The sequence below is a fragment of the Anabrus simplex genome, chromosome 6 (genome assembly GCF_040414725.1).
Source record: "Anabrus simplex isolate iqAnaSimp1 chromosome 6, ASM4041472v1, whole genome shotgun sequence".
Classification (NCBI taxonomy): domain Eukaryota; kingdom Metazoa; phylum Arthropoda; class Insecta; order Orthoptera; family Tettigoniidae; genus Anabrus; species Anabrus simplex.
In genome coordinates this window covers 73,625-97,784 of record NC_090270.1, presented here as the reverse complement: position 1 = coordinate 97,784, position 24,160 = coordinate 73,625, and the positions used below count along the sequence as shown (strand labels likewise).

Here is a 24,160-nt window from a genome sequence, read left to right as displayed (position 1 = left end):
AACCTTTTCATGAGACACTTTAAGATTGGCTTTAGCCTTCTTCCAAAGATCTTTAATGTTGTCCGGATCTATTGTCTCGGGTAGAATGTCACTCAGAGACCAGAGGTTAGAGAGCGGCGTGTTGGGAACAAACTTGAACATCAACGAGGCTGGAGTAAATTTATGTGATTCATGAACCGCCGAATTCAAAGCAAAAGCTAACCAATGCAGGGACGTGTCCCACCTGGAATGATCTTCATGATGATAGGCAATAAGCGCGGACCTGAGATTACGATTAACCCGTTCAGCCAGAGATGGTTGAGGGTAATAAGCAGAAGTAGTTACGTGAGAGATGGACAAGTCAAAACAGAATTTACGAAAAAGATTTGATGTAAACGCCTTAGCATTATCAGACACAATATATTGGCACGGACCAAAAGAGGCAAAAATAGAATTTAAGCAAGTAATGGTAGACTGAGCGGTAGCCAGCTTAGTCGGAAATAACCAGGAAAATCTAGTAAAGCCATCTACGCACACAAAGATGAACTTGTTAGCATTTCCCTTTGACTGGGGGAAGGGTCCTACATAATCAATATACAGGCGTTCCATGGGGCGCGACGCTTGATGCGAAGACAAAAGGCCTACCTTGGTGGACATGGTGGGTTTGCTGAGCAAACAAGATTTACAAGCTTTTACAAGTTCACGGATTTCACCGTCCATACCTTTCCAGATGAACATTTCACGAATCTTTTCACGAGTTTTAAATATTCCAAGATGCCCCCCCAATGGGGTCTCATGATAGTATTTGAAGATCATAGGCACAAGAACAGCTGGAACGACAACCTTCATCATCTTGTCATGCCTCGAAGGGCAACATAAAACACCATTCCTCAGAACATAAGGGACGACATGTTCCCCAGAAGAAAGGGTTTCCATTATCGGAGCCAGCGTCGGATCTTCACGTTGGTATTTCTCGATATCCCTAAAAAGCATGGGAGCATCTGTTAAGATGGCACTAACACCAGATAGTATGGACTCGGAAGGTGTTGAACTGTCGACCGGTTCATGGGTCTCGACGTCGTTGGAAAACATACGGCTGAGTCCATCAGCAACAACATTTTCGGTACCTCTGATATGCCTGACATCGAATTGGAAGGCAGAAATACGGATGGCCCAACGGGCTATACGACCAGTACGACGCGGCCTACCTAAGACCCAGCTTAAGGCTTGATTATCTGTCTCCAGGTCGAATTTGACATGTTCCAGATAGAGACGGAACTTCTCTAAGGCGAATAAGACTGCCAAACCTTCGAGCTCATATATGGAGTATTTTGCTTCTTGAACCGATAGAGTCCTAGATGCATAGGCGATGGGTCGCCTCCCTAGTTCAGTCTCTTGAAGAAGGACTGCAGCTACTGCTGACGACGACGCGTCCGTTTGGACGATGAATTTCTTTGAGAAATCAGGCATAGCAAGGACAGGGGCATTACAGAGAGCTAATTTAAGATCTTCAAAAGCGGCTTGTTGAGAAGGACCCCACTCGAATTTGATGCCTTTCCTACGAAGAAGGTTCAAGGGCGCCGCTCTATTAGCGAAGTTAGGAATAAACTTCCTGAAGAAATTCACCATACCAATGAACCTGGCGATACCTTTAATGTCCTTGGGAGGTTTAAAATCACGGATGGCCTGTGTTCTAGAATGATCGACTGCTACACCATCAGGTGACACAATATGCCCTAGGAATGACATAGAGGGCTTAGCAAAGGCAACCTTGGACAACTTGACAGTTAACCCAGCCTTACGAAGACGATCGAGAACTTCTCGCAGATGATCTAGATGTTCTTCAAAAGTTTCTGAAAATACGACGACATCATCCAAGTAGTGATATAAGTACTCAAATTTGATGTCGGAGAAGACCCTATCTAGTAGCCTAGTGAGTACAGCTGCTCCCGTGAGGAGCCCGAAAGGCACGCGGTTGTATTCATACAAGTTCCAGTCCGTGGCAAACGCTGTAAGATGTTTAGACTCTTCGGCAAGGGGAATTTGATTATAGGCCTGATTCAAGTCCAAGATAGTAAAGAACTTGGCCTTACGAAACCATGAAAAACAAGAATGAAGGTCAGGAAGGGGCACAGATTGTAACACCACCTTCCGATTGAGAGCCCTATAATCAATGACAGGCCTGAAGCCTCCTTGGGGTTTCGGGACTAGAAAAATAGGCGAAGAATACGCCGACTTAGAGGGCCTAATAATACCATCCTTCAACATTTGATCGATGATTTCTTTCAATGCCTTCATTTTAGGTGGAGATAGCCTATATGGTGGAAAACGGACAGGAATCGAATCCGTGAGCTCAATTTTGTATTCAATAAGGTCAGTAACACCAAGAGTATCAGAGAACACCTCTGGAAAGGACTGACACAATTTGCGAATACTATCAGCCTGCTCCTCAGGTAGATGTCTAAGGTCTAACAACATCTCATCCTGGGTAGGCGAAATAGATGAACATGACACAGAATTACACTTTAACAAGGGAATTTTACATTTGGACGCAAATTTGAACGTGCACGACTTACTCTGAAGATCGAGCACAAGACCAGTGTGAGAAATGAAGTCCGCTCCCAGTATGATGGGGCAAGACAAGTGCTTAGCCACAAACAGTTTGGTTTTCCATGTGAATTTAAAAATACGAATTTTGACCAGTAAGGAACCTAGAATTTCTAATGGGGATGAATTAGCCGAAACATATTGAACAGGAGATGGGACATAGTCAGGTAGTTTACAAACAGATTTCAATTTTGAATACCATTCAGCCGAAATAATCGAACAAACACTGCCTGAATCTAAGAGAGCTGTTATGGGCTCGTTATTTAACTCAATCTTAAGAAAAGGAACAGGTGCGGGGAATCCGCCGCAATCCTAAGACACTCTTTGGGGCATTCAAAAGATGAATTTGAAGACTGATCGTTCTCTGAATTTACAACCTGTTTACCAGGGGCTGAGTCTCGGGAAGATGGATTAGTCGACTCAGCCGAAGCCACTAGTCACTTTTTATTATTGGCATAGGTGGAATTTGCACCAGAAGTTGAGCAGGAGGGGGTGCTATTCGAATTTGGGCAATTCTTGGCGATATGTGAGAAAGCCCCACATTTAAAACAGCCTTGTGATGAACCAGCCCCATTCCTTGTCCCACTCGACTTGATCAGTGGACACTTATTGCGCAGGTGGTCAGGCGACCCACAAGCATAACATTTATGAGGGGTGACTGATCGGCGAGGTGGAGGCCGAGTATTACTAAAGGAAGGTGGGGGTTCTTTCGCTACACGCAAAGAATCGGCGTATCTAACTCCTTCTGCTGAGACGGCCAATGCTTCAAGTTCCGAGAAAGTTTGCGGGCACGCCGCGAAACACAAATATGACCTATAGGATGGTGAAATACCTTCCACAATAGCTTGTACAATTTGATCCTCAGGGAAGTGAAGAGCAAACACCCTTGTATAAAACTTAATATCTTGGATGAAGTCTGCCAAGTTTTCATCCAAGCGCTGTACCCGATAATAGTACTTCTGAATCAGAGATGACCTCGCGCGGGCGGGAATAAAATTTGCAAGCAAGTGTGCATGAAAATCTTCAATAGATGACTGTTCAGCTATGGCTCTTACTATTTTGTCAGAGAGAATACCAATTGCATAAGGATAGATAATTTGCAAAATTTGACATGGAGAAAGAGAAAACACAAGGGCATGATCCTGAAATTCAACTAAAAATCTTAAAAAGGAAATTACTTCACTGGTGGTATTAACGGAAAACTTCGATATACCTCTGAGCAACATTGCCAAAGGATGAGGCAAGCTGCTGAACCCGGGTGACATAGTAGGTAAAGGTTTCAATGGCAAGGAAGTTAATTCCGAACGAATGTTACTCAACGATGCACGGCGTTCAGATTCGTTGTCCAATGGGGCAGAGATAGTTTGAGCAGCAACGGTTATCCTATTGACTTCTCCCTTATGAGGCTCTTCCTCGCTACCTACATTCACTGTGGTGGGTAGATCGCTTTTGGGAGGAACCTCCCCAGTTAACAATTGAGTGACCTTGCTAGATAATTCAGAAATATTTTCAAGCAGCGTACTAGCTTCTTTCTTCTGAACGTCATTCAGCTTTAGAGACAACAGATCGTTAACTCTATTTGAGAAATGAAACAGCCTAGCTTGCACACGCTTAATTTGATTAGGAGAAGGGTCATTTTCATCAAAAAAACTAACTACAGATGCTAGCCCAGTAATATTCTCGACGATCGTGGAAAGAGTCGTCAATTTCTTTCTCTCCCAAGGTGGGGATGGAAATGGGCAAATCAAGGGACTCTCTAAGCTTGTTTGTGTCTACTGCAACCGTGCCTCCAGATTGCACATTTCTAATGGTCAATTCATAGATCAACTCCTCCTTGCGCAAATAGTTAAGATGGAGAACATCGCGAGGTCCGGGCATGATGACAGAACAATTTTGAAAAACTCAAAAAATTCCAGCAACTGGGAAAATAGTTAGAGTTCGGAACAAAACAATGTTTAGCCGTCAAAAGGGGCTAAATTGAGACCCATTCAACCACGCACTGCTACCACTTGTTACCGTGTTTTTGTGGTAGTTAGGCGTGAAAGAAGGTGCGGGTGTGAACGGGTCTCAAGCTACGAAAGTAAGATTAATTTAAAATTTAACAAGGTTATATTTTCTTTTCAAAAACAAAGAAATAACAAGCATGGCAGGTACAAAGTAGCAAGTCAAAAGGGTAGTTACAATATTTACAGGATTTGGGCTTCGCGCCCTGACTTCACAATGCTTAGGCAATCAGCTCAGTTTTACCCCAAACACAAGTTTCAACAGAGGGGCAGAAAACCCCATTCATGCCTAGGAGCCCTTGCTCCAAATTACACTGAAAAGCCTCCACGAGGCATACAACACTCAATTTTCAAAAACGAGCCACTCGCTCTCAACTTTAAGCCTCTCAAAGGCCACACCAAACTCCACCTTCAAGTTGTCCTCACTGGACATAGACACAGGGGTAAAATACCCAACCTACGGAGGTCTATTAAATGAAAAGGGGTAATTAAATGACCTCTAAAATAACAATTAGAGAGGAGGCGATCTGCACTCCTAATACACTTGTTTTTAAAACCTAATGTGGCTCTAGGCCACTAATGCAAGGGCTAATCCCATACTACAGAGGTGACTTTAGAAAAGAACAATTTGTTTTACGTTAACGAAGAATAGGTTGAGAAAATAAGTTCACCTCAAAACAATATGAGTGGGAGCTTGAGAGGGTTAGCACTCTCTATCCCAATATGCAGCTTTAAAAGAGAATAGATGAAAAGAGTAGTTACATTTTAGGAAAAGGTTACATAGTGGAAACGCTTCGAACCCGCCCCGAGAGTTAAACTGCCGACCTAGCAAGAAAAGAAGTTATTAAGAGGCCATTACCTGGTGTTGAACAGCTGGAGAAGAAAGAGGCGCTTCCCGCCCCCTGCTATGTACTTTACACACTGAAAGATGGAACAGAAGTGGCGCAGAGACCCTAAAATCAGCAGTTTATATACTCTCGTGGAAGGTTCTAGGCGTTAGGGGAATGAGAACACCCGCCCACAATCACTTTATTGGAGAATAAAGAGAAACCCCTACACAAGATGAAGAAGAAACACATTATTGGTGGAAAATTAATTTCAGAAATTCGGGATTGGCTAGATTTAAAACAAGGGGAAAGAAAGGGGTAATATTGCCAACTTAACCAATAACTGAAAGAAATTTAACAAAGAACAAACTTTTGAAATAAAATTTTCTCCAAAGAACAGTTATTTTTCTTCGCACTAGGGTGCACTATTGTAGTTCTTCAGTAGTGTCCTCTAGAAGAGAAAGTTCACACTTCTTACTTCAAGCAAAACAAAAACACATCAAAAATGACACAGTTCTAAAACTCCAAAATTTACTGGTAGTGACATCTTCTGAGAAAGTAGAAAATTAATACCGTCAATAAAGTTCAGACTTCCTCCAGCAGAGGAGTTTCAACTGGCGCACCTTTTGAATTAGCGGCGTGGAGGTGTACCGCCCGGTACAATTATTATCATTATTATTATTGTTACGGAGTTTTCCGTGGTAGTTAGAGGTGAAAGAAGGTGCGGGGTGGTGAATAGGTCTCAGGCTACGAAATTAAAGTGAATTTAAAATTTAACAAGGTTATATTTTCTTTTCAAAATCAAGAAATAACAAATATGGCAGGTACAGAGTAGCAAGGCAACAAAAGTACAATTACAGTATTTACAGGATTTGGGCTTCGAGCCCCGCGATCACAATCCTTGAGCAATCAGCTCAGTTTTACCCCAAACACAAGTGTCAACAGAGAGGGGAGAACCCCATTCATACCTAGGAGCACTTGCTCCAAAATACACAGTAAGGCCTCCTTGAGGCGCGCAGAAAACAAAATTTTCGGGAAAAGAGCAACTTGCTCTCAAAATTCAGGCCTGTCAAAGGCCACACCTAATTCTACTTTCAAACTGTCCTCTCAGGACATATACACAGGGGTAAAATACCCAACCTACTGAGGTCTGTTAAATGACAAGAAGGTTAATTACATGACCTCTAAATCAACAATTTGAGAGGAGGCGATTTGCACTCCTAATGTATTTGTTTCAAAACCTAATTTGGCTCTAGGCCACTGATGCAAGGGCTAATCCCATACTAAAGAGGTGACGTTAGAAATTGTAAATTTACATAATGTTAAGGAAGAATAGGTTGAGAAAACAAGTTCACCTCAAAACAATATGAGTGGGAGCTCGAGAGGGTTAAGCACTCTCTATCCCAATATGTAGTTTAAAAGATAGAATAGATACAAGTTCCTTTACATTTAAGGAAGGTTACATAATGGAAAAACTTCGGACCCGCCCCGAGAGTTAAACTGCTGAGCAAGCAAGAAAAGAAGTAATTAATCGGCCATTACCTGGTTGTTGACTGCCGCCGAAGAAAGAGGCGCTTCCCGCCCCCTGCTATGTACTTTACACACGAAAAGATGGAACAGAAGTGGCCCGGAGACCCTAAAATCAGCAGTTTATATACTCTCGCGGAAAGTTCGAGGCGTTAGGGGAATGAGAACACCCTCCCACAAACTCTTTATTGGGTAGGATACAGCAACATATTCAAGTTGGGGGAAGATACATCCGATTGGTCAGAAATTAATAAAAGAAATTCGGGATTGGCTAAATACAAAACAAGGGGAAAGAGAGGGGTATACAGCCAACTTAAACAATAACAGAAAGAAATTTAACAAGAAACAAACTTTTGAAATAAAAATTTCTCCAAAAAAATAGTTCTTTCACGTCGCACTAGGGTGCACCATTGTAGTTTTTCAGTAGTGTCCTCTAGAAGAGAAAGTTCACACTTCTTACTACAAGCAAAACAAAAATACGTCGAAAATGACACAGTTCAAAAACTCCAAAATTTCCAGGTAGTGACATCTTCTGATAAAGTAGAAAATTAATACCGTAGATAAAGTTCAGACTTCCTCCAGCAGAGGAGTTTCAAGTGGCACACATTTTTAAACTAGCGGCGTGGAGGTGTACCGCCCGGTACAATTATTATTATTATTATTATTATTATTATTATTATTATACAAAATCACACAAACCTCAACAGAGTCGAGTAGATATCAGTAAAATACCACGTAAGGTGAAACCTTGTGTGTGGTAATTTAGAATATTAATTACATAGAGAGAAATATATTTTAAAATGATGCCTGAAGTACGAGTATGGGTATCAATGAATTACGGATATGATCAACAGCACATGGTGGAGCATTGAATAGAAATTGGATATGGTGACGTGATATTCTCATTTAGTTCTTTCTTCCATAACAGTTTTATTATCCCTGACAAAGGATTTAAGACATTTCAGACTCATTTTCTGACCTAATGAAGCAGTTTGTAAAGAACCAGGAAGGACGTTAAAGAATTTTGGAATGAAGTACAAGAAATTGCGCTTTGTTATGCTAAGTTTGGGTTTGTATAACATACAACGGTGGTACATCTTACTGCGTGTTGAATATTCATGTTTAATGTTCTCAATTATATTTTTGTTTTTGTTGATATATTTGTATATTTCAAGGGCATAGAGCTGTTTTACATTAAATATATTTGCTTCAGCATATAATTGACTACTTGGGTATAATCTTCCTTTCTGGTACATTATTCGTAATATAAGGTTTTGAACAACCTGTATTTTATTGATTACATTTTTGTAGGCTCCTCCCCATGCCAAAATTCCGTAGCTAAGAATAGACTGAACAAATGCATAATAAACCTCTCTTAATAATTTCATACTGGATATGTATTTCAAATTATGAAATATATAAACAGTTCTTCTGATTTTCTTTCTTAAATCGGTAATGTGACTTTTCCATTTCATGTTCGAATCAATTAATAATCCCAAATGCTTAACATTACTTACTTTATAAATTTTGTAGCAGTTACAATTAAATTTACAGTTGATGTTGTGTACAATTAATTCATTAAAATTGTTTTGTGTATCTGTTACAGAAAAATTCATAAATTTTGTCTTTTTAATGTTTGTCCAACCCTTGTCCCGTTTCCCTACGGGGTCGGGTATGAGGTGAGATGAATTTGTCGTGGCGGTTTTTTATGACCGGATGCCCTTCCTGACGTCAACCTCATCAGAGGAGTTAATGAGAGATGAAATGAATGACGTGATATATGATAGTAGGGAGAGGGTGAAACCCAGTGCCGGCACATAGCCTACTCCTGTCGAATAGCACCAAGGGGACTGCTCAAGGCTTAACGTCCCCATCCGACGGACGAATCACCATCAACAGCGTCATATGCCCTCACTCCATATGAGCACTGCGGAGAGGTTTGGAATTTAATCCAGGCTTTTGGCACGCAATCTAGTGATTAGAAATTGTATACCACCACCTCCCCTACCCTGCCGGCCAACATTCTGAGGGTGAAATTTTTTTCGACCAACGGGACTCGAACCGGCTAACCTCGGTGTTAGACCGTTTTTAGACTTCAGCGCCTTAACGATCATGGCCACCAGGCGGGCTATAAATTTTGTCTTTTTAATATTTAGAAATAATTCATTATTATCTAACCATGCTTTAACTTTAAGCAGTGCTCGAGTTGCTCTCTGTCTGACGAGATTCCAGCTATCACCCTCAACATAAATGACTGTATCATCTGCATATGTTACGATGTGCGTATGTTTGGCATTTGCTATTGTTTTCTCTAGATCATTAATAAATAGAATAAACAATCATCATCATCAGTTTTCCACTCCAGTTGCCCGGGTGTGGTTTACGAGCACTCTCCACTTCTGTCTGTCCATGTACCACTCTTCTCTCAAGACGACATCCCAGCTGATTCCTCTTGTTCGTATGTCCTCTTTCACTTGGTCCAGCCACCTCTTCCTAGGTCTTCCTACCGGTCGTTTTCCGGCCACAACTGTGTGTAGCCATTGTTTTGCTGTCCTTCCATCGTCCATTCGTTTGACATGGCCAAACCATTTCAAACGGGCCCTTGTCACTTTTTCATTCAGGGATGGGTACACACCAGCTTCCTCCCTTATTCTTTCATTCCTTACCCTGTCCCTTTTTGTCTTCTGTACCATAGTTCGTAGGAACTTCATTTCTGCGGCTTGTAGTTTGCTGTCCACTTGTTGGGTTGTTGTGCAGGTTTCTAGGCCATATGTTATTATGGGGGTGAAGTATGATTGGAATAGAATCTGCTTTGATCTTAAGGGAACTTGTTCGTTCCAGAGGAGGTTCCGAACTTGATGGTAAAACCGAGCTGATTTTTGAATGCGGTTGTTATTCTCATGCTGTATTCTGTTATCACTTGAAATGATGCACCCAAGATATTTATATTGGTCTACTGTTTCCAGTTGTGTACCTTCCAGCATTATTTTTCCTTTCTTCTTCTGCCTGTTGACAGACATAGTAACAGTTTTCGATTTATTTATTGTTAATCTGTGTGCTTTCAAATGTTCATTCCAGGTGTTCAGCCTCTCTTGGACTTCCTTCTCTGTATTTCCCCAAATTACTACATCATATGCAAATGCATTGATGTCCATATTGTTCTTCTGCTTAATTTCTTTCATGACTTCATCCATGACAGTGATAAAAAGTAAGGGTGAAAGGGTACTGCCTTGTTGCACTCCTTTAGTGGTTTGGAACCAATCAGAATTACCGTTTCCTATCTGTACGCAACTGCAGCAGTCTTCGTTAAGCATTTTAACTTTCTGGATAAGCCCTTTGGGTACATTCTTCTTTCTTAAACATTCCCATATAGTCTTCCTTGGAACACTATCAAATGCTTTTTCGAGATCCAAAAACACTAGTGTTAAGTCTTTGCCCTTCTCCCAATGCTTTTCTAACAGTATTCTAAGTGCAAATATGAGATCGGTGTTCTCTGAATCCATATTGTTCTTCCTGTAGTTGTGGTTCTATTATTTTGCTTAGCCTTTTTTCAAGTATTTTCTCAAATATTTTCAAACCATGAGACAATAAATGATCCCTCTATAATTGCTACATTTCTTCCGGCTTTCTTTTTTGAAGAGAGGTATTATTATTCCCTTTTTCCAATCATCTGGGACTTTCCTATCCTTCCATATTGCATTAATTACTCTATGAAGCCACTGTATTCCTATTGCACCAGTTGCTTTGATCATATCTGCACTGACTTCATCAAATCCTGTAGATCTTTCTTTGGGCATACTATTAAGGGCCGTCTCTACTTCCTTCCATGTTGGCGGACTCTCTTGGTCAGGCTCATCATTGCAGCTTAAACTGACCTGCGTGGTTACATCATTGGAGTCTTTCCCAGTACTGTTGTATAAATTATCAAAATAGGATTTCATGATCTTCCTTATTTCTGTCTCCTCCCTAACTATGTTACCATCTGGTTCCTCTATTGCTGTTATGTATTCATTGTCTCTTCTTATATTTCGTATTGTTCGGTAAAGTAGTTTAGAATTAGCTTTGCTGTCTTGCTCTAGTTTATCTGTGAAATCAGTCCAAGCTTTCTGTTTTTCTTCGGCCACAATTTTCTTTACTTGTAACTTCTGATCTCTGTATTTCTGCTGCAGTTCGTTTACTCTAGATTCGTTCCTTTGACTTCCTTTTTGCATTTCTTTGTCTCTGGCTTTCCTGGTTTCATTTTTCACTTTCACAGCAATCTTCACCCGATCGTTCCACCAAGGAGTTTCTTTTCCCTTCATTTTGCTATTAGTTTTACCACAAACTTCTAATGCAGCTCCGACAATGCTTTCTTTGAATCTAGTCCACTCGATGTTGCCTTCTTGTAATGCATCTGATGGTAATTTATTGGTCACTTTTTTTGTGTGTTCAGCTTGTTTCTCTGTCTTCTTTAGCTCCCATGTCTTAATTTTTGGTTTCCTGTATTTCTGAGGTCTATAAATTTCAATGTGCTTTATTGTTGCGAGGAGAAGTCTGTGGTCACTGTCCAGGCTTTCACTTGGTATAACTCTGACATCACATATGGTCTTTCCTGCTTCATTGTCAGATATAAAATAATCTATCAGAGTTTTAGTATCTCCATTCCAACTGTATCTTGTTAGTTTATGACTTAGCTGCTTCTGAAACCAACTGTTGTTTATTCTCAAGCCATTCCTTACACATAGATCTAGAAGACTTTCTCCTTCTGGGTTCCTGTCTCCATAACCATGTGGACCTAGTACATTTTCATATCCACGCCTGTCTGATCCAACTTGAGCATTTAGATCTCCCATTATTATGATATTTTCCTCTCTTTCTATAGCTTCTTTTAAATCAGTTCGGAATTGTTCTTTTTCCTCTTCGTTACAGCCAGTCTGTTGGGCATACACCTGGACTACTGTCAGCACACTCTTGTTAAGAGAGATGTTCAACTTAATAATTCTTTCATTAACATATATTACCTCACTGATGACATCAATGTCCTCTCTTAATATAAAACCTACACCATTTTTGGCTTCTGTTTTATTTCCATTCCAATGTAGTTTGTATCCTTTTCTTAGCTTTTTTGTTCCTCTTCCGTTCCACTTTGCCTCACTCAGGCCAAGAATACAGAGGTTCCTCCTTTCCATCATATCTATCAGCTCCTCGCTTCTGCCAGTCAGGGTCAGGATATTTAATGTTCCAATTCTGTGTTTAGGACTCTTTCTTTTGGGCTTCTTCTCAGAACATCGTACTTGAACATCAGCCTTACGGTCATCATACATTGCAGATGTTTGAGAAGACGTGTCTATCCGGTATTTTCTTTGCGTTCCGAGGCTCGTTTTGTATTTGAAAGCAATCGATATAACCCTTCAGTTGACTTGCTAAGCCTAACACTGCTGGGGATTTTCTGTCAGGGGTATTCTCCCTTAGCCTTTGGCAGTCCCCTACCTCACTGCAAGGCAGCAGCTGATGAATTTATGTGTCATTTCCTACACAAGGGTCCATCAAACCTTCTAGGGGAAAACTCCTCCACCTGTAGCCGTTGGTCTTCCCCTAGTTTGTCGGGTTTGGTGTCGTCCGCCCAACCCTCAGCCAGACAGTCGCAGGTAGTACTGTCTACTGTCGGATACGGTATCAGGATCAGGACCTAATACTGTGCCTTGTGGGACACCCTTTATTATCATCATCGGTGTGCTTAGATGTTGATTAATTTTGACATACTGTACTCGGTCTGTCAAGTAACTCTCAAGCAAATCCAGCACATTACCCCTAAAGCCGTATTTTTCCAATTTCTGGAGGAGCAAGCGGTGTGACACACTATCGAATGCCTTTTCAAGGTCGAGAAATATCCCTTTGGAGAGCAGAGAAGAATTAAGATTTTTGTATATTCTCTTTGTTAACTGGATATAGCATCAGTCGTTCCGAGATTTTTAATGAATCCAAACTGTCTGGGCGAAAGTATTTGGTGTTTTTCTAAAAATTGGTAAATATTGTTCTTTAAGCATTTCTCGAATATTTTTGATATTGTTGTAGTTATCGAAATGGGTCTGTAATTTCTAATGTCATAAATATTTCCAGACTTGTGAAGAGGTTTTACTATTGTTGTTTTAAGCTGTTTTGGAAAGTAACCTAAGGTGAAGGAATCATTGATAACATTCAGCAACGGTTCCTTTAATGACTCTATATTTTCTTTAATAATTTGAGCCGTAATATTGTCTATTCCTACAGCTTTGTTTTCATGTACTTCACTCAAACATCTCTTCAGATCGTATTCTGTTACCGGTGCAAGGAAGCAAGTATGAGGGTTGCGAGCGATATTTAATGTGGAGTTGGAAATCTGTCTGCGATGCTTTGCTTTCTCAGTTGCTTCGTTAATGAAATAATTGTTAAATTTATTAGAAATATTAATGTCATCTTTACAGATTTCACCTTTATATCTGATTTCCTTGATCTCTTCTTTTCTAACTGACCTTTGTGTTATTTCATTGACTATGCCCCAGACCTTACCCCGGTTATTTGAATTGCGATTGATCAGGTTCCTATAGTACTCATTTTTCGTTTTCATAATTAGATCATTTAGTTTGTTCCTATATTTCCTGTACTGTTCTTTAATTTCCAAGTTATCCTTATTTTTTAAATATTGTTGATAAAGTTGGTCTCTTGTGTGAATAGATTTTACCAAACCATAAGAAATCCATTCTGTTCTTTAGACTTCCTTTGATTTCAATTTAACAGTGGACAGGCTCATGCAGCTTTTAATAGTATTCACAAATTTATCAAGTTTGATGTCTAAATCACTGCTGTTTAAGATGTCTCCCCAATTTATTTTACTTAAATGATTTTTAAGCTCAAAATGATCTATTTTAAAACAGTTACGTCGAAAATTTGGTATATTATTAGGGACCGAGGCATTTTGAATGTTGAGACTTACTATTATAGGATAATGATCTGAAATTTTACTTTGAGAGATGATACAGAATGTCGCCATTTCTCAACCTACTTTTAATCAAAGCATGATCAATACAGGATTTACTTGTACCAGATACTCTAGTAGGATTGTTTATTAAGGACTGAAAATTACTTTCTTGTACCATGCTGAGATATTCGTCACAGTCGTGTTCATTTAAAAGGTCTATATTTGTGTCCCCTATTATCAGTTCGGTTTCAGCATGGCATCTATCTTGGATATAATGATCTAATGCACTGAGAAACCGCTGTTTGTGATATTCATGTGACCGATATACTCCTGTAATAGCTACTTTCTGTTGTCATAGTTAATTACAACTCTTAAGAAATTTAAAGTCATCATACTCGATAATTTCCATTTCGTGCTCCAAACCATTTTTTACCATTAATACAACACCATCACACTTGTTAACTGAACCCTCATTGTAATAAGATTTATACAAGGCATGGTTACTTATATTAACATTACTCAGTGACCAACTTTCTGTTAAAATTACGACATCAAACCTATGATCATATGCTTTCAAAACAACGTCTAAAATGTTCTTATTTTTCCTTATGCTTCTAATATTAGTATGAAAAATTTCTAATATACTTTTCCCTTCTGCATGCTTCTGCAATCTACTCGTGCAATCTTTGATGCCCCTTCTCGTCTCTGAAAGAGGTTGGTATGTTACATAATCATCTTCTAGACCTATTCTGACTATTTACAGGAAAAGGTTATAGTCAGCTGTTAGTTATTACTAAGAAGGAAGTTACTGTAAGTACGGAGTTTGTACAGAGGGTTGGGACAAGGTCTGTGTCCAGTAGGGTACCGTAATTAACGAGCTAGTGATGGTCAAGCAGGTAGACTACAGCCGTTCAGCCAAGCAGGGTGGAATGGAATAGCAGTGAAGGGAAGAGTGAAAGAGAGAGAGATAGCGAGAGGGAGATGTGTCCTAGCATTGTAATGACCTATGTTGATTTCAGTTGGGAAAACCACTAGGGCAGTCTTTCTGAGAAAGTAAAACAGGCAGGTGGAGCTATGCAATTTATTACAATCTTACAACATGTACACTACGTAACCTACAATTCTGTATACAATGTAGAATTCCGTAGCGAAGCACGGGTACATCAGCTGGTATATACATAAATTACATTATAACAACTTATTTTTCATATAGCATCATGCAGATGCAGATTCATCACGATGTGCAGCCATCTTGATTAACAGTAGCGTCCCCGATAGGAGCAATGTCCCAGGTAAGAGCATTGACTGCCTCTCCAACTTTGGTATAGTTAAACTAGACGATATTCTCCCAGATAGCACATAAATGAAAGTATAGCGCATTTTCAACAGAACTTTCAGATAAATGTGCAAACTGCCGCATTAAGTTAAACTGTGCTTTTATCTGGCTGTTGTAGTACAGTCCCTAAGGAACTTCATTTCACAAGCTTTCAGTTGACTTTCTTCTCTTTTATGTATGACGCATGGAAGCATATTGTTCGCACAAATCCTACCCGGCCCACTGGAAGGATCCATAGATACAGATGTCGTCATAAACTGGAGAGAAATGAAGTTATCCCTGCAACAATGGGTCAGCCCCTGTTGTATGAATGATAATGTTGAAGGTAATTTTGTGACAACAGCCCAGTTGCATTTTTAAACCAGGACAAAACAATTCTATCAGTGTTAAGAAAGAAAGTGGGTAAATGAGCGTCCCACAAAACACATACAGCACAAAGGTCTTAAAATCTGTATGAATTCCTTCCAGTGAGCCGGGTAGGATGATATTGAACGATGTGCGTCCATTTATAACGGTCTATGTATATTTCTTTTGTCTCTAGGGCATGCCATGTTTCTCCTCTCTTCTCTAGGTCTTCTCCTGTCTGGTCAAACCACCTTTTTCTAGGGCATTCAATAAATCTTCGTCCTGTAACAATCTTTTCAAAATACTTCTTTGGAGTTTGAGTTGCCTGCATCCGCTTAACGTGTACTAGCCACTTCAGCGTTGCAACACTCAGCATTTCTTCCTTTCAGTAATGTCCTGCCAAATATCTATTAACTTGACCATGATGACCACTAATGGTCCATATTGACTTAATTATAACAGTTAATTGTGTCCAGGTTCCGCCTAGTCAATACAATTCAGAATGTATTATTATTAAACTATCATTTACTTTATACACATTTACATACAAACACAAGTACATGTTTCGAGAAAACAAATTCTTTTCTTCAGCTTGTTAGTAAAATCACATGTATCAAAGACCTTATTTATAATGAACTATGTGCCGACAGATTGCGGACAAAATGACAATACGACAATGTTAAAAATTCAAATATGAGAATCTTTCATTTTATGTCCCAAATCTATGAAATATCTTTATATGATATATTAAAATACAGCTGATTGACTGTTGATCCAGTGTATGTAAATGTGGCATATTATGGTCTTTCCTAGTCCCACAGTTTGGTGTTGAGACGATCTACTATCATTACAATATCTTAACAGAAAGTAAATCTGATAATATGTAGTTCAGGCCTGCCAGGTTAAAATATACGTTTTTAATTGTTTGTAAGAAAAAAGGAGAGAATTAAAATGTAATGGAAAGGTAAACATGGTGGGCTGAGAAACCCACGTTGAAATAGAAAGTAACTTACATAAGATGCAGAGGTCTTGTGGGTGTGTGGGCACTATGAGTTCAAACAGTAGACTGACTAGCTAGTGAGTTGAATGACATTGATAATACAATAATGACAATACACAATATAACAATGTTAAAAATTCAAATATGAGAATCTTTCATTTTATGTCCCGAATCTATGAAGTATCTGTATGAGATATATTAAAATACAGCTGGGATGCATTGTATGTAAGTGTGGCATATTATGGTCTTTCCTAGTCCCACAGTCTGGTGTTGAGACCATCTGCTATCATTACAATATTATAACAAAGTAAATCTGTTAATATGTAGATCAAACCTGCCAGGTTAAAATGGACTATTTCATTTGTCTGTAAGAAACAAGAGTGTCGGCCTCCAGATCCCAAAATAGCGGGTTCAAACCCGGCAGAGGTAGTCGGATTTTTGAAGGGCGGAAAAAAGTCCATTTGACGCTCCATGTCGTACGATGTCGGCATGTAAAAGATCTCTGGTGACACATTTGGTGTTTACCCGACAAAATTCATTAAATCTCAGCCATAGATGCCCAAGAGAGATTCAGTTTACTCGGTCTGCCATCTAGTGGGGGCCTAGAGTAAAACGGAACGTCGAAATTGATGAGCAGACAGCCAGATAGCGTCAAATTGAAATGTCTGCACACGGTAGCTGAGGCCATACGATTATTATTATTTATTATTAAAAGCAAACAATTAAACTATTTTTGTTAAGTTTCTGTGATTTATAAATTTCTGATTTCTAGAGAATGTTCATTTCTTTACCCTTAATTTAAGGGTGTAGCAAAACCATGTTATTTTCTATGTTCGTGAACTGGTGATTATTATCATGTATATGTTCACACATGGCAGAGTATCTAGCGTATTTTCTTGTGATGACATGCTCTTTATAGCATACTGCTACACTTCTGATTGCCCTACATACTTTTTATCGCACTCTTGGCATGTCAACCTATACACTCCCGATTTACTATAAATACTGCTATAAATACCAAACTATGGGACTGTGAAAAACTATAATAATGCCACATTTAAATACAATGAATCAGCAGTCAACCAGCTGTATTTTAATACATCATATAGAGATATTTCATAGATTTGGGACATAAAATGAAAGATTCTCATATCTGAATTTTTAACTTGTTGTATTGTGTACTGTCATTGTTATATTGTCAATGTACTGGACCTCACCCTCCCCCACCCCTCTCCAATCGTTCAACTCACTAGCTAGTCAGTCTGCTGTTTGAACTCAGTGTCCACACACCCACAAGACCTCTGCATCTTATGTAAGTTACTTTCTATTTCAACGTTGGTTTCTCAGCCCGTCATGTTTGCCTTTCCATTACATTTTAGTTCTTTCCTTTTTTCTTACAGACAAATAAAAATGTTCATTTTAACCTGGCAGGCCTGAACTACATATTAACAGATTCACTTTCCGTTAAGATATCGTAATGATAGCAGATCGTCTCAACACCAAACTGTGGGACTAGGAAAGACCATAATATGCCACATTTAAATACAATGAATCAACACTCAACCAGCTTTTTTTAAATATGTACAAATATTTCAAAGATTTGGGACATAAAATGATTCTCGTATTTGAATTTTTAACATTGTTGTATTGTTGTATTGTCATTTTGTCTGCAAACTGTTGGCTCATAGTTCATTTTAAATAAGGTCATTGATACATGAGATTTTACTAACAAGCTGAAGAAGAAAATTTGTTTTCTCAAAACATGTACTTGTGTTTGTATAAGTAAATGATAGTTTAAATAATATGTTCTGAATTACATTGACTATAGTTCATTCCATGTTAAGAAAACAGTATTGCTCTTATGACAACAGGGTTGCCATATTGAACGGCTTTACTCAACACCATCACGGGCAAACGGCGGCACATAAATTTGTGAAATTCAGTATTTAAGTTCAAGATAAAAAGAGGGTTTACAGGGGCTATTTTTGGTTTGTACAAAATCGGAGGTAAACTACGGCACATAAAAAAAACCTCAGCATTGAAGTGTAAGGCAAATTGGGAGAGAAAATATAAAAATAATGTTTTTAAGGAATCGAGGGGTGAGGGATGCATTAAATTGCATTTAATAAAATTCCCCAGGCAAAACTTTTTTTTTTTTTTAGATGATATTTGTTTGTGGCGTCGACCTATGAGGATCTTTTGCCACTACTTTCACCATTTGAGAGGAACCTGCATGTAAGTGGAATTGCAGAAGTGTAGAGTGTTGAATGTGAGGCAAGGAACGTACGCGGGGTTCTATTGTGCTATCCTATCGCTCACAAGAACAACAGTAAAAATTAAATGTGGTCGTAAAGAAGTGATAAAATTAAAATGAGCTTAATAAAGAACAGCTAAATAACAAAACAAAGCACAAATAAAACACATGGCATTATTTTATCAGTACAAGTTATGCCATGTTGTATCACTGCACACCACAACGCCAAAATCTTCAGTAACAACTTCTGTACAGTACAAAAATAATAGAACACACACATATACTCTGCAATATACAACCAACTCTCACTCGACACAAGACAAGTAAGCACTGATTTAAAGCCTAAAAGCACACATGCAACAAGTAAATACTGTAGATGACTTGCCTACAGAAGTGAGATGCCGGCAGTTCACGGAGTGAAGGACTACATGATGTTTGTACCAGAGCAACACAGAAAGAAGGTGATGGAAGGCAACGAAGCGATGGCTGTTCCTGCCATTGCACTTCCTCGCTATGAATATATTTATGAAAAAAATGTTATGTAGTTATTTTAATAACTCACGGGGCAAAAATATTTCATACTTTTTATCTGTCTTTCATAATGCGTTACAAAATACAGTATAATATCCCTTAATCACGAGGAATTATGGGTGTCTCAGAGGGGGTGTATTCACTCCTTGTAGATCCATAAGAACAATACTGTTTTCTTAACATGGAATGAGCTATAGGCAGAACCTGGACACAATTAACTGTTATGTCCTGCCAAAGTCGGGATGTCTCAGATCCCTAACATGAAGTATATGTAACTCTCAGTTGCTAGTTTTTTCTATTGCTCATATTTTAACTACTATTTGATGGGGGTTTAATTATTTCAGCCAAGGGGCATTGGAGAACACACTCAGCCCACTGCTTAGTAGCTGGAAAGGCATAATTTTTTACTTTGTGTCTACTAGAAAATACTCATAGCTCATTGGAAATACCCAAATAAAACTCAAGTTATTATTATTGGTACCAGTAAACACCTATATTCCCTCAAGCAATGGGACATCTCTCCAATAATTTTAAACAATAAAAAATCATACCCTACTCTACTTCAGTGACTAACTTAGGAATTATTATGACTGAGACCCTAAATTGGATTCAACAGGTCATAAGCACATGTAATAAAGTACACAAATGCTTATATCCTCTGAAGCGATTCTGTAATGTATTCTCGGTTCGACTTAAAGTACAACTAATTCACTCTCTTATACTACCTATACTTTACTATTGTGACACTGTGTTGACTGAAATAACCTGCGACAGTAACAAGAAACTGGACCGGAGCCTGAACAGCTGCGTAAGATATATCTTTAATCAGCGATATGATGCTCATATATCACCTTATTATAAGGAACTGTGGTGGGTTAGAGTGCACCAGCGCCGTGAATTTCACATGTTATCACTTCTGCACAAAATACTTCCCGCTAATACTCCCAAATATCTTTCTTCACCTTTTTCTTACCTCTCGTCCTATCATGACCACAATACGAGATCTGGCTCCTCTCTTGCCATACCTGTAAACTGCACTGCTGCTTACAACTTCTTCTTCATAATCTCTGCATCCAGGTCATGGAATTTGCTACCTGCGAACATTAGGGATAATCCCTCTCGTCACAAAGTGGTGTGCTGCGAGTATTTGTTGAGTAGATACCGCTGACTTGCTGGATAATTGTTGAGTGAATGAGAGAATGAATGGATTATTGTAGTTACATCATATAAGTGTTTTTACTTTGTGTATTTTAAAATTAAGGGTTCTGTTATCATTATTAACACTATTACTATTGTTAGTGCTATTAATATTATTTGTATTTGTAATTTCTGTATAAGTTATGTAAATGTATACTCTTCTAGTGGTTAAGTGTAAGAGAGGGCCTTGAGCCCTAACTTCGCCTCCAATAAAGGCATTGTCTATCTAGTCTTGTTGGTGAACTGTCAGTTTCTTTAACATCACACTCAGATCTGGAGAGTGAGATGTACCAACTGTCACACCTGCTGTCAGAGCAGCGTTCACTCCTCTCGTCTCTGTCCTCCTCGTCAGTTCTGGGGGACACGGTGCCCAGTACGGTAGAAGAGACTCCCGCTCCTAAAGTGGACGATGAGCAAGAAGAGAAGAGGCGCAAGCTTGCTGCGATACTAGAGAAAGTGGAAGGCTCCATGGTACGTACTGTTATGATGTACAGAGTATTATTGTTTGGCTACTCACGGGCTTCTTGAGACGTCGGTACTTTTTACCTTGCTCTATTTTTATTGGAAATAATCACATGGGTAGCAATTTCGTTGGATGTAGATAATATTGGTTTAATTCTACTGTCATCAAGCTAGAAACAGATCCTTTAACTTGAAATACATGTTTATTATTATTTGCTTTACATCACAGTGACACAGATAGGTCTTATGGTGATGACAGGATAGGAAAGGGCTAGGAGTCGGAAGGAAGTAGCCGTGGCCTTAATTAAGGTACAGCTCCAGGATTTGCCTGGTGTAAAAATGGAAAACTACTGAAAAACCATCTTGAGGACTGCTGGCAGTGGGGTTCGAATCCATATCTCCCGAATGCAAGCTCACAGTCTTCGAACATCCTCCATATTGCCCTGACACAAGTTTGTACAACTTTGATTCGTTCCCTCTCCGGGGCATCAGGTTTCCTGATATTCCATCAGTGCTTCAAGCCCTCCTTTCCTATCGCATCGTCGCCATAAGACCTATTTGTGTCGGTGCAACGTAAAGCAATATACCCTTTGTTAGAGTATCTGTTCATGTGGGCACCAGCTACAACGTACCGCTGTATGTTTCAAGGATAATTTTAAGGATTTTAAGGATAATTCTCACACAGTCCATTGGTGGTCTGTATAAGGAGATTTTGCTCTAACTCAACCCGTTCATTGGAAATGGATGGCTGACCTGTGTAGGGTAAATTCACAGACACATCCTGACCCCAGGAACATGCAACAATCTAGTATGGTTATGCATTGTTGCAACAGGTTTGATGACATTCCCATGCATGTTTGCCAAGACGCACGATCACTGTTCTGTCTGTAAAATGTGTTAGGCGTGTATAGAACAACACGTTGCTCGCACAGACAGCAACACTTGCTGCACCAAATGCTTCAGGAATTACACAAGAATACAAGCTCCAACTGATGCCATTGACTGCCTGGTAATGTGTGTATGTATATATGTTTATAAAATTGATAAAATTCATCTGGGTTTGCTCAATTTTGGTGAAAAAAAAAGAAATATGTTGTTTACATCTTTGTTTTTGCAAACCCTTTGTTAACCTTTTCACTTTGAATAGAAAATCTCGTACACAACTCAAAAATCAAACCCCATGGCACTATAGCCCTTGAAGACCACTGCTCAGCCTGAACTGCAGGCTGCAGTGAATCCTCTCCTTGGTTTTCTAGACCAGGGTTGCCATCTCCCCATCACATAGCTCCTTCATTGTAATCATATAAACTGAGTTGCAGGCAGGCAGTTTACCCCTAGGCTGCGGGACTGGGTGTTATGCAACTCAGTTAACATAATTCATAACTTACTTGATCTGCATTTTTTTATTGTTTTCTGTTTTATTTTCATCGAATTGCACTGCTGTTGACTTTTCTTCCATTCATGTTTTCCTTGTTTTTAGACTGTTCACACCTTTTACTAATGCCTGTGGTGGATATTTACAGCACATTTTGGAGGTTCCTGGCCGAAGTCTCCTACTAGAAGGCACTCTTACGGAATTAGACCCGGTGGAGAATAAGCCCATGCATCAAGTACAAGCATACCTACTGAATGATGGTCTCATGTTAGCAACATGGATTCCAAATAGGTAGGTAGTGGTTTGAACAGGTGCTATTTGCACCATACAACATCATCTACCATACACTGAGTGAATCATTAACAGTAAATTTCCACCTTTTTGATACTTATATTTGCATTAAGCAAATCAATCAGTCATATACAGTACATGTTTCATTCCATTTGGAACATCTTCAGCTGAATTACAACGCTTAGGTGAAATTACAAAGTATTTCTCTTCTTAAGAACATCTTAATAAGTACCTTGTTTTACTTAAAATCTATGTGGATGGTTGAATGGGGTGGTGAAATGGGAGGGAAATTGATTTACTTATTTTAGCTTATTTTAAAACTGAGGAATATAATGGAAACACGGTTAGAGAAAGAACAACATGGCTTTAGACCAAATAGATCAACAGTAAACTTGATATTTACAGTATGAACGATAATGGAAAAACATCTGGAAAAGAACAAGGAAATCATCTTCGTATTTTTGGATTTGGAAAAAGCTTATGACACAGTTAAGAGAAAACATATATGGGAATGTCTACTGAAAAGGAATGTACCAAAATCATTAATTAACAAGATAAAAATGTTGTATCATGAGATTAAAAGCAGTGTACAAGTGGGGAGTGGTGACTATGAAACATTTTATACAAAAAAAGGTCTCAAGCAAGGAAGTGAACTGTCGCCATTATTGTTTATTATATTGATGGATGAAATCATAAAACGTGTAAAACAGAGTGTCAGTAGTGATGAAGGGAATGCTTTGGTATTTGCAGATGATGTGGTGATTTGGGGAAAGGGAGAAAAGGAAGTACAAAGGAGACGGGACATTTGGAATGAAAATCTGAAGGAGTTTGGAATGGTAATTACATACCTGCCAACTTTCCTGATTTAGGCGGGAGACTCCCGATTTTCAATAGTTTTTCCCGCCTCCCGATTATTCTATTATTTCTCCCAATTTTAGCTTATTTTTTGGTGAACTTCAAACATTTATTTTCAAATCCCGCCGTTTCAGCTTTTTTACACCAATGGCCAGAAGTCCTTCACTCATTGACCGCTTTCAAACGAAACATTAACGTTTATGAATTCGAGAAATGTTCGCGAATGTATGATGTTTATTGAAACCTTTATATCGCGACATGTGTATCAATTGTCAATCTCATGTTCTATGTTGGTGTTCGTTCACATCAGTCTAGTCGATTCCAATCTCTTTGGTCAATTCTAGAGACTCGTCGCTAGATATTGAGTGTTTCTTAGTAATTTAGTGACAAAATTTCAGTGATAACTACTAGTGACTTTTCTAGAGATTTTACGAGCCATTTGGAGACAATTCAGACTAATTTTTATTTATCTCAATATAAATAAAACAAGAGTTTTGTCCGTACATTGCTCAGAATTTAAAAAGAATAATATTTGCGTACCAGTCGCGACCATCCATAGTAACAAGGGGATATGCACGTTTTAATTTTCCGTAATTTCTGTCTGTCTGTCTGTCTGTCTGTCTGTCTGTCTGTC

The 24,160-nt window shown here is 38.9% G+C and overlaps 1 protein-coding gene across 1 annotated transcript in view; it reads left to right on the top strand.

Moving 5' to 3' along the window:
• Window positions 1-24,160, top strand: part of Exo84 (exocyst 84) — a gene marked incomplete at its 3' end in the record, with an annotated part of 128,718 nt that overhangs the window by 35,996 nt on the left and 68,562 nt on the right. Inside the window, 2 exon segments of the mRNA XM_068228187.1 lie at window positions 20,815-21,014; window positions 22,529-22,671. Coding sequence (XP_068084288.1) covers window positions 20,815-21,014; window positions 22,529-22,671 — 343 coding nt within the window.